Here is a 15566-nt window from a genome sequence, read left to right as displayed (position 1 = left end):
AACATGCACAGTCACCACCAGCAACAATATTGTAGCTGAAATTGATTTCCCCAAGTCAGTTTGTGCGTGTCAATAGGACAAGTGTTACTTAAGACACCTGCTGCAGCAGAAACCAGAGCTGAGTTGGTTTGGTGTTCATTGTGTGGTATTTATCTGTGGACTATGTCAGTTGAGGACAGCTGGGGATTTTCCTTTGTAAAATTTCTAATAATAGTAAAAAAAAAAAAAAAAAAAAAGTGACACTAGCTTAACAGTTAGACATTGGTAACTTGGCTAGTTTTTTGGCAAGCTCTTCGGCTAGTTCTCCATTTAGTGTTGACACACCACTGATTCATCCCTTGAGTTGGTCTATTTTTTATGCTTGAATGATTCATAAGTCAGTGCTGAGTGGCTTAAAAAAACAAACAAAAAAAACATACCTCTGAAAATGGTCAAGTCCAAGGACTGGACTGGAAAGGAGTGAAAAACCAACCAATGTCCTAAAAAACTGGAAAACTATTGCCCAGGACCACTATTTTTTTTTTTTTTTTTAATTACAAGAATGTCTGGCTCCTTGGACGCAAAATATGAGGAAATGGGTGGTGAGTCAGAACAATGTGCCAAACACGCCTTTACAAAAGACTCAAACATGTGAAATGAAGGCAGACCTGTTCGTCACATGTTGCACAACTGGAATATGATAAAGAGCTGGCGCACATAAAAGTCGTGTTTTTTAGAAAAAGAAGATCAAAACAATCATCATTTTAAGTAAAGTTTTATTTAAAAAAAAAAAACTTTCATTGAAATTCAAGGTATTGGAAGACAATTAAATGAGCTGATGTATCCAGATGGAAATGGAAAGAATCAAGGAAAAAAGCACAACATAAAGCATAACAGTATTGTGCAAGACGACGACTACATACTGTATACTTTTTTTTTTTTTAAATTTAAAGATAAATTCTTCACATTATCTATATAGTGTTTTCTTGACACTCCTTAGCCTGTAACAAACTCCTGCTTTGAGTTAATCATAAACATGAAAATGAGGTTTACTTTCTGCACATTATCTACTGAAGAGGTGCCCATCCAGCCTCTTTATACACATAACAGTGTGCCATTAAGACGAGCCGTACATGACAGCACATTATCTTTGATGCCATTAGGAAGGGACCATTTTTATTTTTTTGTTACCATTTAGTAAGCAGTGCTAATGAGGGCCAGCTTTAAGCATCACCACTTAAACAACATCAAAGTGGATCTCCAAGACAAGAAAATGACTCTGCTGGTGATTCACTACAAACTCATCTCGAGATACACAGAATTAAGGACGAGAAAAAAAGAGAGAGAGAAGGAAACTGCTTTTACCCTGCTTTGGTTTACAATTTCTAAAAAAAATGACAGTTCATGATAACATTTTTTTCCCCCCAGTCTCTGGGCTTGATACCCAAAAGCGGCTTAAGTGGCAACTAGGGTCACCATTTTTAATTTCTTATCACAGACCTCATGAACAGAGTGCAGTTCAACAAGTCATACTTCCACAGTATGAATGCAAAATAGCATCAAATAAAAGGCCGGCTAAGCCTATTCATTGACAGCTAACATTAGAGGAGGACTCTCATAGAAATAAAAGCTAAACGCATTGTACATCTTATTGGAGATTATTAAGAGCTTCTTGATATAAAAAATGCAAGTAACTGCACTGTATTTCCAGTAAACCCAAGGCTTCAAACACTGCCAAATCAGGTGTGAGATGACACTTTTTAGTGAAATAATCCATCCCAACCATTAAAACACCTGGTAAAATATTGCAGACAATTACGACCCTCTGTATAAAATAATAAACGTTTCCAGCATTTACAAAATGCTTAAAATAAAAATGTAATGTCACCCTTACCTTCAGTGGCAGAAAGTAGCAGATAATGGGAAGTCCTGATTCACCTTAAACATTTCACCAGTTTCAACTGTTCTACAGTACTACAGTAGATATGTCTATATAGAAGTCTGTCTCGCCGAAATACAGTATGCAATGAAGAATATATGAACCATCACATAAAGTTTTTACAGTGTTGTAAAGACTGCAAACCTAAGTTTCTGATAATAAAAAAAAAACAAAGTATTTAAAATGAAAACAGAATAAATGTTATTTTGTAAATGCAACATGTCGGTCACCAAAATGACTAAAAAGAGGCAAGATGTGATACAATTAGACAGCATTCCTGATGTAACAATCGAATCTCTACTATACTGCTTTTAGCAACAGATGGAATACTTACAATACACTGAAGATTTAACTGACGAGTTCATATATCTGGATGGTTTAGATGGAGAAGCCCAGTGTTGAAATCCATCTTTCAAAGCATGCTGTACAAACCAGGCTAGTTTGCACATACTGAAAAGTCAGGCACACAAAAAATAGGACCTTCACGAAAACATATGCCAACCACCGTGCACACTTTCTCCTCTATCCTTTGCAGAATTCTAAAGTAGCAGCAGCAGCAGCAGCTTCCTTCTAATACTTTCATTCGGGGTCTTGCTTATCGCCCTGGTCCACACCAACACGGGCCTGTCTATGTGGGGAAGCAGATGCCGCAGCACTCCATGCAGATTTCCAGGCAATCTGAGGACTCGCAGCAAGCATCCATTATGCCACAGTCCATGTCACAAGGGCAGTTGCAGTCGTCGCCCAGATCGTCGGTGCAGCAGCAGCAGCAGCAAACCTCTGATGTGCATGCGCCGCATGAGGCCTGGGCCACCACCATGTTGCAAAGCGTCAGGAACTCACAGAAAAGGCAGGCCAAGATGCAGTGAACGCAGCAGTCTGGGTCCAAGCAGGGGTGACAAATAAATCAGTCACAAATCACACACAAAGATAAGGAAAAAACTAAAAAACTAAAATTAAAGCATAAATATTTCCAACTGTGGTGGGGGAAAACTGTGTATAGAGAGTAAGTGAGTGATGCATGCTCAGCAGGCTGACAGGTGGAACACAATACGCATATGGCAAACAGAAATAAAAGAAAACATCCAAAGAAATCAATTTTCCTCTGCAGTTTTGATTAAGAGAATTGCTAAGCAATTGTGGCATTATCATGCAAACTGCTGGGCTGATCAAACAAAGATGATTAGCAAGAGTCCAAGAGTCCCTGCCTGGCAACTAGGTGAATTAATGCTTCCAATGCCAGCACCTCTGATTAACATTTAACCACCTCGCAGGAACTCTTTACGTGGCCGGTGGAAACTTTCGGCTTGCTGTTCAACAGCAGCCTCAGCAGTCTTCAACTTACTAATGTGTCCATTAAGAATCATAAGTGTCATTTTGAAAGGCCAAATGAGTTACATGTTTCACTGTACAGTTCACAGTGACAGTTTGTTTGTATGTAAGAGATCTAGTGAAGGTAATTTAAACTTATTGACAGAACATAATATTTGGCAGTGTCTCAAACCAAAGACTCTGTCAGAGTATCCCCAGAATGTTCAAATCTCTGATCAAACCCGTCAGTTATTGTCATTAGTTTTGAGCATATAGTCGTGTTAGAATCCCTGAAATTCTCTGAAGTGCTTGAAATGATCTGAGGAGCTCTTGTACCTGGAGCAGCTCTAAGAGGCAGTCGATGCGACTGAGCAAGCTGGGTAAAGAAGGCAGCAGGTTAAAAACAACATTGTAGCTCCGACTTGATTACTGTCTGTTTTGTTGCTATCTGATTATCTCATCCGCACATTTGAAGAACATGTTGTCAACAAGTTATACAATACAGGAGAGGTGGTCTTGTTTCCTGATCTGAAATGAACTAAAACTTGTCTTTTAATTAGAGCTGGAATTACTTTCTTCCAAAAAAGAAAAGAAGAAGAAAATCCAAAATAAAACTGTCCAGGTGAGGTTGAACACAGATCAATGATTGTTTAGCCATGCCTATATGTTATCCTTGGTCAACCTTCCCCACACTAAAACCTCTGGTCGTTGCATCCAACTCACTAAACCATACTGAACATCCTTCTGTAAGTGCACCTGGCAGACACTCCTTGCAGCTGTCTCCTTTCTGAACCAAGGCCAGCGCAGCGCCCCTGCTTTGGAGTGTTAAAAAGACATGATGTGGATGGATGCAGAAAAATAGCATTACAAACAGGGCTCATTTGCATAACTTTCATCAGCCCATCTTGAGCTGTCAGAAGGGGCTGTTACTGATTGGGTTAGAGGGAAAGCGAAAGGAGGAGAGTGTGGAGGACGGAATTGGAAGCTGAGGGCCTCTGAATGCTCATGTTTGATTAATCAAAGTAGAGGGGGTTTTTTTTCTCCCCCCTAATTTTGCACTGCTAAGGGCTGCGGAGCTGACCAGAAGCGCTAGCTGACTGCGATACAAACAAGATAAAGAAGGGAACATGAAACGAGAAAGCGCGGCTGTACATGTGAGGGTGCCTGAAGTTCGAATGCATCTTATTATCCTTATCTGAGGCCATAACACTGGCAGTAATGGAAGATGCATGAGAATAAATCTTTCAGTATTAAACATGTGGGGTGGACATGCAGTAAGCTGCTACTGGCCAGAATGTGGTTTTGCTTCATAGACCTTTTTTTTTATTTTTTATGCTGGCATGCGCTGTAAGTGTACTGCCATCCGAGTTCTGCAAAATGCCAGTGAGAGCAATAAACACTGCTCGGCCACAGCTTCAAAGTTCAACCTAACAAACTCTGAAGGACCCAGAGGGTATAGCCATGCCAGCATTCGGAATGTAACAGCAGACTGTGAATACGATACAAACACAGTACATAGGCATTAGGCAGTGGCCAGCCAGCTCAGCTATTCACTTGGATGTATAATTCAGCACCAGCGATTAGTCTGTATCTTATAGAAGCCAGCAAGGAGGAAGGGAAAAGTGGTGGGGGTCATATACTGTACACAAGAGAGCTGGACGCAAGGCACATCTCCATGAAAAACAGAGAGAGACAGAGAGGCAGACAGAGACAGAGTGAAACCAAGCAACAGACAGACAAGAGCAGCATACACTGACAATGTTGCTGTTTAATGTCAGTGAGCGGAGATGAAGCCCAGAGTTTGCAGGGCCAAAAAAACAGCGCCCGGCGCCTCTGAGGAAATAGTATGAGACATCTGGAAAGCTGACATCAAAAAAAGGGGAGCGGCATGACACAAAACAAGCTGGATGGGCCTCAGAGCGGCAAGCTGTGCAAAACATTCAAACTCACAAAGAGGCAAGCGAGAGGGCAAGAGAGCCGGGCAGTCAGGAGGCGGAGAGAGAGAGAAAGAGTGATCAGACAAAGCCTTGGTGGCCACGCGAATGCACAGAAGGCACACTTGGGTAAAGGAGGCAGAGGATGTGGGCCGGATAGTCAATGTCCACCACATGCACGTAAAAGCAGGTCTGTTTATTAATGCATGACTGAGGGGGGTAAAAAAGTCAAAGGTAGAGGACTACAGCTTACAAAAACACACGCAAACACTTTCAAGTTTATAGCTTAGGGAAGTTTTTAACAATGCGCTCACAACCCTGGCATGAAATCTCTAAATGAAGCGGCTGAAGCGGCTTGGAGACGTTAACCGATTACACACAGTTCACAAAAAAATAGAAACATAAACCCGATGACAAGAGTCGAGACACCCCACCTCGCTAAACAAAAGCAGCGTGCTAAATGACTCCTCAAAAGCTGTTATCACAGATTGGCTACGGTGCCAACGGCGCGTGCCAAGAAACACAGAGAGCAACAGAATCCCCAGAGCTAGTTCCTGCTAGCTTACGCCTTTTATTTCCTGTGTTCGGGGGGCTGTTTAGGAGGCTAATTTCACAGGCAAACAGATTATGTTAATCCGTGTAAACATTCAAACACAACAGCTTGGCTCTTTTCCGGGGGGAAATAAATAGTTGAGAGCGAACATATTGATTCTGAGAGCTCTCACGCCTGCAAATAAGCAACACAAAAGCCATAATGAGACTTGTTGAGCAGCTGTTTTTGTTTTTTTGTTTTTTTAACTCCCTGCCCACTCTCTTGCTTTTGTTCTTTACCAATTAAGATGTTGAAAACATGATGCGTCTAGAATATCTCTTGGCGGATGGATCGCACCTTTACCTGCACGGTGCATGTGCGTGAATGCCTTCATCAATCTGCGCACATATTTCACATACAGACAAATGAAAAGGACCACTTTGCTCTTACATCTCTACCTGACCACTATGAATCTTGTTTTTTTGGGGGGGGGGGGGGGGTGAGCAAATCCTCACATAAAAACAGTAAATCCGCAAAGGCCATGTTGGATGAATAAAGCAGGAATTGCCTATCTACTTGAACAAAAATAAGCCTAAACACTGATATTCTATGAGCTACAGAAAGATAGAACACATGGAAGTCCACAAAGTACAGTAGCTGGAGAAAGGGTCGAGGGTGGGGGTGGATGAGGCCCTGTTAATGAGGGCAATGGTGCTGCTGACGGGATGTAGGGAGAGCCAAAAAGGTACCAGAGAGGTGTGAGGGGCCGTGAGGGGCCCGGAGGAGGCTGGTTATGACTTAATGGGCACCCCGTGCTCTCCGGCCTCGTTAGACGGTCACACCTATCTCCACAATGGAAAAGGACCGGGCAGCCGCCTTCATTACTGGACTCACCTCAGCATTGCACCTGACAAAGTGACGGCTTCCCTGCATGGCAAACGGACTCTCTGGCTTGTTGTTAAAGAAAATAAAAGCCACAGGGGCGAGATGAGACGGCATTTGCTTGACGGGAGTGATAAATATGAGAGGTCACGCACCACCATCATTAAAAGGTGAGAGGAGGCAAGAATGTATTATCAATATCTTGTTAGGTATTATTTCATGCGCACCTGCGAAGAATACGCCCATTTTGTTTGATGGTGAGACTACAGATTAGGGGATACTCCATCACAAGTCTAAACCTAAACCAGGTCAGAGAGGATATTTACAGTTTCCTGGAAGTGGGCAGTACAGAAAATTCCTTTTTAATTGTTTCTGAACTCGTGATTTTATAAATTGGTATAATGATTGGTGTGCTTTTTTATTTAAGGGTGGGGGTTCTCTATAACGTTCTTCATTGAACCATGCAGCTTAAACCATTCCTGCTACATAACAAGGTAAGATAAGAGGGGAAGAAGCATACAAGCAGTAAAGTTTCAGAAATGTTAGTATTGGTTAAAAAAAAGTGCAGCAGTGTGTCACTAACTTGAGTATGGAGGCGTTACCTTCAGGTAAAGGAGGTTTCTGCGACCCTGTTGAACTCCCTTTGCTGCGTCGGCTGCTGTCGCTGTTCACTGACAGGCTGGACCGCAATTTTCTCTGCATCCTCTGCGACACAGGCGTGGATGGTTGCTTTCTGGGCTGCTCTGTCATTGGAGTAGCAGTCGCTGCCCCCGAGCCAGGACGTGACCCGCCCGTGGCGTTCGTGCTGATGGTTGCACCGCAGGAACACGTCCGCGTGGCCTGTGATCCGCCGGGGTGGATTCCGTTACCGTTACTCAGCACGGGTGTGCCAGCAGTGCTATGGTGAAAGCCATTTTGATCCTTGGCAGTGTCTTCTTCAGCAGTTTCCGTGGGCACTGGCTTAGACTCAGACTGGGGTTGAGCTGGTCAGAAGAGAAAAGATATTAGTTCTACTGTTTTTAAGTAAAGAGCTGGGTGTGTGTGGATTTAGTACAATTAAAGTACTTCATGGTCAGTGTAAAGTGATGAAAGTTGTAGTATATTTGATTCATCAAACTCATCTGCAAGCTAAGGCTTTTAATATAAAACAAAAACACACTGCTTGAAATTGCAAATATACACTCTCTCTAGAGACTGAAGGAACATTTCTTAATCAGAGCAAAGCATCAAGTCAGTTGATCTGGTCAATTAAGAACAGAGGGGGTTGTCAATCAGTTTTAGCTGCTGATAGGTGCACTCGATGGGCAGCAATGGGACAACCACAAAGTTGGAATGGTTTGGAGGCCACTGACATTTTTCGCTCCTCATCTTTTCTGGTGGTTTTTTCCACTAGTTTTGCATTTGGTCAGTGTCACTGCTGGCAGAATAACGCGATATAGGACCATACAGAAGTTACTACCATACAGGTAGTCCACATCAATACGTGCCATGGCCAGAAAGTTGCTGTGTCTCCCAGCACAGTCTCAAAAGCATGGAGAAGATTCCAGGAGACAGGTGGTTACCCTAGGAGAGCTGAACAAGGCCGTAGAAGGCTTTTAATCCATCACCAGCCCGATGTCCTTTAGTGGACCTTGAGCTCATTGCTTGGTCCTGTGCTCACTGCCCAGCACTGTGGAGCCCAACTGGCATTTGCCATAGAATACCAGAATTGGCATTGGTGACCTATACGCGAGACACGAAAGGCTCTGGAGAAGCTGTGGAGAACATTACGGTGCCTGTAACATCTTTCAGCATGACCAGTTTGGTGGGGGTCAGTGATCATCTTGGGAGGCATATCCACGGAGGCACGGACCTCTACAGGCTAGGCAACGGCACCTGACTGACACCAGCTATAAGGAAAGATTCCTTGGAGCCACTGTCAGACTGGTGCAGTGGATCTTGAGGTCCTCCTGATGCACAACAATGCCACACCTCATGTGGTGAGGGCATGGAGGCAGTTCATGGAGGATAAAGGAATAGATACCATTGACTGGTTCCCCACGCTCACCTGACCTAAATCCAAAGAACACCTCTGAGACATCATGTTTCAGTCCATGGACTAGCATACTGCATCATTTTTCACTTTGCTTTTGGTGTCTTTGAATTCAGCCCTCTGTGGGTTTACAATTATAATAAGCATCCTTTCATTCCCAACACATTACCCAGACCATATCGGCACAGATACCCGGCATGATTTTTTTTCCCCACTGAGATATGATGTGTTTTCAGAGTGTCCCTTTTTAAGTGTATTTTTAAGCTGAATGTAGAGGATGAAAGAAAGAAAACAAAACTACAAAATAAGAGAGATGTATTAGTTTACTTTAATAACTTATGTTTTCCAGGTTTTTTTTTAATGCTTCTGAATTCCCTTTTACCTAACTTCATTTTTGCTGTTAGAGAACTTGCAATCTCAGCACCTTGCACTTCATATATTTTATTCGCTTATAAAGTCACCGTAGCCTGCGAGTTTCACTTCTTACAAAGCAACTACAGTAATGGAGACACGCCATTCTAAGCTAAATCACTCTCAGCAAACCGTGCCACCATTCCCTAACATGATAAAAATCGATCACACGGCAAACATTTCAACTTGGAATCAAAAAGAGAGGAGCGGCGAACTTTATATGTGACAGGATCACAAAAGCCCCCGCTGCAGGCAGACGAGACAGTCGTTGGAGCCGTACCTCGGTGAGTTTAGACAGTGCGAGAGAGATTAATACAGTAAAAAGAGAAAGACAGCTTGTGATAGTGTACATATACAAAATGGCTGCTGTCTACAATAGTAATGATCTCCTCTCCTGTGAAAGCTCCGAGATGGCCTCGACGAGCCTTTCTAAGAGCACGCGTGACAGCCGCAGAAAGTCGGGAGACAGCGACCTGTCTGATAAGAGAGAAGAGGAAGGATACGAGTGAGCAAAGGCGGTGGCATTTCCCTGAGAAGAGCACCTGCACATTCAGCTCTACTGGGAGCTACTCCTACATTACCTTCGCTCCACATCAGAGCCACTTTGCATGTGCACTTGCAGCAAGATTTTGTGAATTATTCATCTCTCTCTTTTTTTTTTTGAGTTTGTCTGTGTGAACCCTACTTATTCTTTTCCCCCCCTCAATGTAATACTTTCTTTATATACATTGAAAATATAACATCTTGACAACCAAACTTGAATTCTGCCTTATTCAGCTACTGCTTAAGGATGTTTAACATGCAGGGCTGTTTAACAGTTACACAGCTGTCCAAAAATATATCTATATATAAATAAATAAAATCAACAAGTTTCCAAAGTGGATGCAAACATAAAATTTAATGTGACTCTGGTAATTTCTTTCCATCTCTATTTTCTTTCTGTCAGCTCACCAACAAGTGCAATTACGGTTAACAAGAGTCGGAGAGAGTGTGGGAATCGGGCCTTGCGCTTTTTAACAACACATCACCCTGGGAGAGGCCGGACGTGAATGTGGATGTAAAACAAAGCAATTAAATACACACTCTGGGTTTCGCCTTCCCCTCATTCGGGCTTCTGCATGCTGCCTCGATAAACAAATATAGACTTGAGGGATCAGGATTCCATGCAATTTGAATTAGACAACTGGGTAGCGCACGATAGAATTCATTATGCAGTGATTTAAGACCAGGTTGATGGATTTTCTTCTCCAAAAAGACAAAAGCCTTGCAGCCTGCCCATGACAATGTGGGGGGAAGAGACTGAAGCCTAACAAGGAGGCTCGGAGCAGGGGCTATATTTGTTGCTGTTTTTTCCAGCTTTACCCCTGACAGCTGTAACTTGCTACATTTTTCACTCATTTTAATATATGTATCCTGTATTTTATTCCACTGTGTCTTTTTAAAAAAAAAAATCTTTTCAGGAAGAAGGCTAGAAAACACAGCGAGTCAGGTCTGCAGCACATCAAGACACCAGTACTCACTTGGGTGGCCAAGATGGTGACTTCACCTTCCCACCAAGATGTTTTCCTTTAAACCAGAGTCTGTCTGTGTATTATAAGACCTGTTAGATTTCTTTAACATACATTTCCATACATAAATTGCAATTATTAATTTAGCTAATGTGTGATGCTGATGTCCCCGTTGCACCTATTACGCGTCAGTGCCTGCCCACCCCCCTCCTTTTTTTGGTATTATCGTGGGTGGATAGTGCTACGCTAACAAAGAAAGCGAAGTGTTGAATCACTCATAATCTGTGAAAACAGTATCATGTCACAGTTATCTTAATCTGCTTAAGTGACAGTCACACAGCAGTCAACCTTTTTTCTTTGGGTGCTTTTTCCCCCCCGACTTTCACAAAGCAGCTCATTAACCAACTATTTTAATCTGCAAGCATCACAAACCAGACTGCAAACATTCAAATTTGATGAATCCAAAATCACTATCTAATCTAAAAACACATCCAGAAACTTAATCAGAAACACAGCCTTACCATTCACACTGGCCTCAGTTTGTTCCTAACTGATTAACTCCTCGTATACATCAAGATTTATTGACAGCTGACAACTAGATTAATGGGGAAACCCCGGTTTGCCCACTGTATCACTGCAGATTCATAGTAATCTACCTGTCTGAGTATGTAGTCAGAGAACAGAGAACTCCAGTGGAGTTTGCCATGTGTCTTGTTTAAGCAAAGTAGCCACATGGACTTGCACAATTAAACACACATTCACGCACAAACTGCACTGGCGGGCATAATTACCTTTTCCTTTTGAGAAAGCAAAGCTTTCAATTTGGCAAAATATAAATAGCTATTAACTCATTCACTGCCAGCCATTGGCAGTGAATGAGTTAAGAAACCACCATATAAAAAAAAAAGAAAAAAAAAAAAAAAGAAAAGTATATTAGAGGCGATTTGGGTTTCTGACACACTGTGGAGAAATATAACATTTAGTCTGAGGGGGTTGTGCTCTTCAGTGGCAGGTTCCTGAATAGTCTTTGCACAGTTGCAGTCGTTATTTTTATCCTGATGAACGCGGTGGCCGAGATTAATGGACGCGATGGAGCAATATTCATAATCATTGATCATAATAATGGTGGTACTGTCAGAGATGGCAGTGACAGACTTGTACAGTCACATGAGACAAATGAAGAGATAATGAGGAAACGCAGAAATACACTACGTTTGAATTTGTGCTACTCTGGAATCAGAAACTTTCAGTGCGTGTGACTTACAGCAAAAGTAAACTCTAAAGCATATTATCTACTACCTCCTACACACCATTCAGCTTGGCGTGCACTGTAAACACACAATACAACACAACAGACTGAGGAAAGAGCCATCGTTTATCAAGTCAACTCCTGTGAACCCTATTGAAGTGCAAACCATCCAGTGTGCATTCAACTTCTTTCACACAATATTCAGCTTTTAGCATTTCAAGGTAATGCGATGCTGTTGTGACGTTTCTGAACCCACGCTTTGATTCCACATCCAAGGTACAAATGTAAGCTGAGTCTGCTGATAAATCCTGACAGAGCAACACAGGCTCACCGCTAATACACCGCTCCGCTAACACAGCAGGAAACAAATCCCATGAAGTTTGAAAAGAACGTACAAGTTGTGCATTTGTTACAACATTGCAGCAAAGCATCCGAAGGTGTCCTAAGAGATCCACATGCACACTTTAATAGGCTGTATGTCCAGTTCTTCCCTCCAAACAAAGTTTAAATACAAGCACACACACACACACACACACACACACACACACACACACACTTACTTCAAATTGGACTTGTAACTGCCCTATTTCTAGCACATCAACAACTGTTGAGAGTGTACATTTGTAGTTGAATAAAACATGGTATTCCCCTACACACGCTGTCACACACATCACAGGGGAAACTAGGGGGTGAGTGGTTCTTGACTGTCTAAGCAGCATCCCAATTTGGTCCCAGCTACTAGTAGCTGACAGCCTCAAATATCTGGGGAGAATTTTTAAAAGGCCAGTGTTTGATGGATTCATGAAGAACACACAAATATAATTGCCATTTGTCACCGAGTCTTCAGTGGCTGCGCCACACAGGGACCGAGCAGCACAGTGCCTGGAGAGAGCTGGAGCTGCACCAGAGCTGTGCAAGGCTAGGGGTGGGTGGGTGGTGGTGGGAGGGGGTCGATCTGTATGTAAAACTGAGTATATAAACACCTCCATTTTTGTCACAGAAAATGGGTCCTACAGGACGCAACTAGAAATTGCACCCAGAAGACAGCATGGCTACTGGAGATCTCTCTCCCTCTCCCTCACACACACACACACACACACACACACACACACACACACACACACACACACACACACACACACACACACACACACACACACACACACACACCTAGCTACCAGGAAGGAATATGCATGTATGCATGTCAGCTGTAACAAAGCTCCATACACAAGAATTCTAAAATAGTTGAGAACATGAAAATATAACACAGAGGTCAAACAGGGCAGTATGGAGATTCTCATTTGCACATAACTACATCATGAGTCACAGGTAAGGCAGGGAGCGGATTGAACAATCACACCAGTGCTGTATTTCTAAAGCTCAGTGCTTTTTAATATTAATGCCCCCGAGACGGAGAGAAACAGGGAGGAGAGAGAGACGAAAGGTGTTTGCCCAGGCTTATTAGAATGCCCATCATAGAGATCATACAGTTATTCAAATGTCACATCATTCCCACCAAATAAACACCACAAGATGAATACAGATTGTGTATCCATCTCCTAATGGCCATTATTACACAATGGCACAAGTTTGTGAGTTAACACTTGAAGGGGCCACGCAAGCGGGCAAGGCACCTGTAATTGTAGCCTCAGACTAGAAAAAAAGGAAAAGGGAGGATGCACAGCAATTCCGCTAACACGGCTGGTGTTTTGTTTATTTTTGGGGGCTTGTATTAGAAAAACATGTATATTTTCTGCTCGACTGGTCATGTACCTGCATGATTGAAATGTTAATTTGTAAATGTGCAATGACCTAGCCAGACTCCTCCAACTCCCCCCACCCCCCCTCGCTGCCAAAACAGCCTGAGGTATCATCTCTCCTCCTAACAAACAGCAGCGTGTGGAAGAGCCCCTGCCTTTCAATCCAAAGGGATATATTTTCTCATTAGAAATTATACATCTTCCCTGTCCATATTTATAGACGCAAAACCAGGGGAATTACGCTGCAGAGAGAGTGAGAGGGACACACACGGAGAGAGGAAAATAGTACAATGAATGTTATTACAAAAGGGCTCTGATTGAAATTTTCCTTGGGCGTCTGAAAGCCTCGTTTGCAGTTTGACCTTCTAAACTACCGGACAAGGACTTCCTTTATTGTCTAGAAGGACGAGCTGGGAGGGAACACGCACAAGTGGCTCAGGGATCATCGTTCAGGTGTCCAATTAAAAAAAAAAAAACAAACAAGAAAAACATGATGATGATAATCATAGTGTGAAAAGTATCAATATAAAGGCATTTATCAGGAGTGTCAAATGAGTCAACCAGCAGCCGAGAATGAGCTTTTGATCGGAATATTAGCGTCCTGCGGTGTGAGGAGGTGGCTGCCATGCAAAGTCAGCGCTCTTGTCTTTACACAAAGTGCATGGCAGCCTGACACGGGCTAACAGAAATGTCACTTGTTCCAACAGACTGCAGCGATCTCACGGCAGCGATCACACAGCAATCCTAACCCTGTCAGTTCACAGACATGCGCAAAGTGTTTTGTATTTATCCAAGATAAAATGGTGATGATGACGGCTTCGCAGCTGCTGATGATGACCGTTGAAGAAAGCTAAATTACCTGCCCTGACATTGGATCCCCCTCAGCCAAAGTGACATGCTCTGAGTGTGTGTGTGGTTGCAAGCATGCCAGGGTAGTCTGCAACAGAACTCTATTAACTGTCTTGACCTGTCAAGGCTAATCATATTGCATAGCATCTCATTTAAACAGGAAACATCACATTTCTGTCTGTTTTCCTACCATAGTCCAGGACAGTCAGTCGATAACTACTCAGCAGTCAAAGACTGTCGCCCCCCCCCCACCCGCCTTTTAATTCTCTGTGACAGTCATTCAAAAATTTGACTCCACCAACCTACTGAAGTGAGACTTGAAGACATCGTTTAATATTTCCACTCCTCATTTCCCACACCGCTGCTGCATCTACCCAGGAAAAAGTGGAATTAAAAAGAAAAAAAAGAAAAAAAAGAAAAAAAAACCTTCGACCTTGTTCTGCTTAATTACATTTTACAGGAGTGAAGACAACTTGAAAGACAATAGCTTGATTCGATGACACGAATCCATCAATCTACTCAGTGCAAGTGTTCGCATTTCTAAAGGGAAGGAGGTGGTGATCGAGGAAGGGTGGGGCGGGGTCCGGGTCACCAATTCTTCTTTGATTTCAAAATGGAACATTTTCCCAGATTAATACGTTGACCGCCATCACTAAAACTCCCAATGAGATGCCACTTTCTGTGCGATGAATCATGCTGAAGGGAAAGTCACACACGCATTCAGCCACCAAAGCTCCAGCCACACAGGCCCCAGGTCTCCACTGTTGTGTGGAATTTGGCACGGTGCTAATTTGAGTATTACTAATACAGCGAAGAGCGAGGAGCGTTCAAAGCCTTGCAACTAGCCTGCTGTGAGAGACACTAAACGTTGCACTGTTCTCCACTTCTCCTCATTTCTGAGATGACTTTTATACGAAGCTGTTCCTGCATTAAGCTTTGCCAAATGCCTTCCATTCCCCTTCATCTGTTTCTTACCATCCACGAGGAGGGAAAGAGTTTATAAAGACAGCCAAATGCACGACTGCAGTATCTTTAAAAAGCTGCACATCTTGCACGGATTTAGACTTTACACGGCTAGCTACCACAATTTCTAGAAAGATCAATTATGACGTGACTCAGAGCAGGCCTGAGGGAGCTGCCAGGCTTCATACTCCCCAAGACAAAAAAAAAAAAAAAAAAA

General features: G+C 42.8%; 1 protein-coding gene across 4 annotated transcripts in view; it reads right to left on the bottom strand.

The window, feature by feature from the left end:
* Positions 1-780: 780 nt before the first annotated feature.
* Positions 781-15566, bottom strand: part of mdfic (MyoD family inhibitor domain containing) — a 53492-nt gene continuing 38706 nt past the window's right edge. For all 4 annotated transcript variants that reach the window (XM_080887716.1, XM_080887713.1, XM_080887715.1 and 1 more), the window contains 2 exons: positions 7180-7560; positions 781-2797 (listed from right to left, as the gene is read on the bottom strand). In XM_080887716.1, the coding sequence (XP_080743842.1) occupies positions 2547-2797; positions 7180-7560 (632 nt within the window). In that variant the 3' untranslated portion in view covers positions 781-2546. The remainder of the gene's footprint in view (positions 2798-7179; positions 7561-15566) is intronic.

Source organism: Rhamphochromis sp. 'chilingali', assembly GCF_963969265.1.
Source record: "Rhamphochromis sp. 'chilingali' genome assembly, chromosome: 7".
NCBI classification, from domain to species: Eukaryota; Metazoa; Chordata; class Actinopteri; order Cichliformes; family Cichlidae; genus Rhamphochromis; species Rhamphochromis sp. 'chilingali'.
The sequence above is the reverse complement of the archived record's forward strand: the minus strand, read 5'-3'. Positions and strand labels throughout refer to the sequence as shown.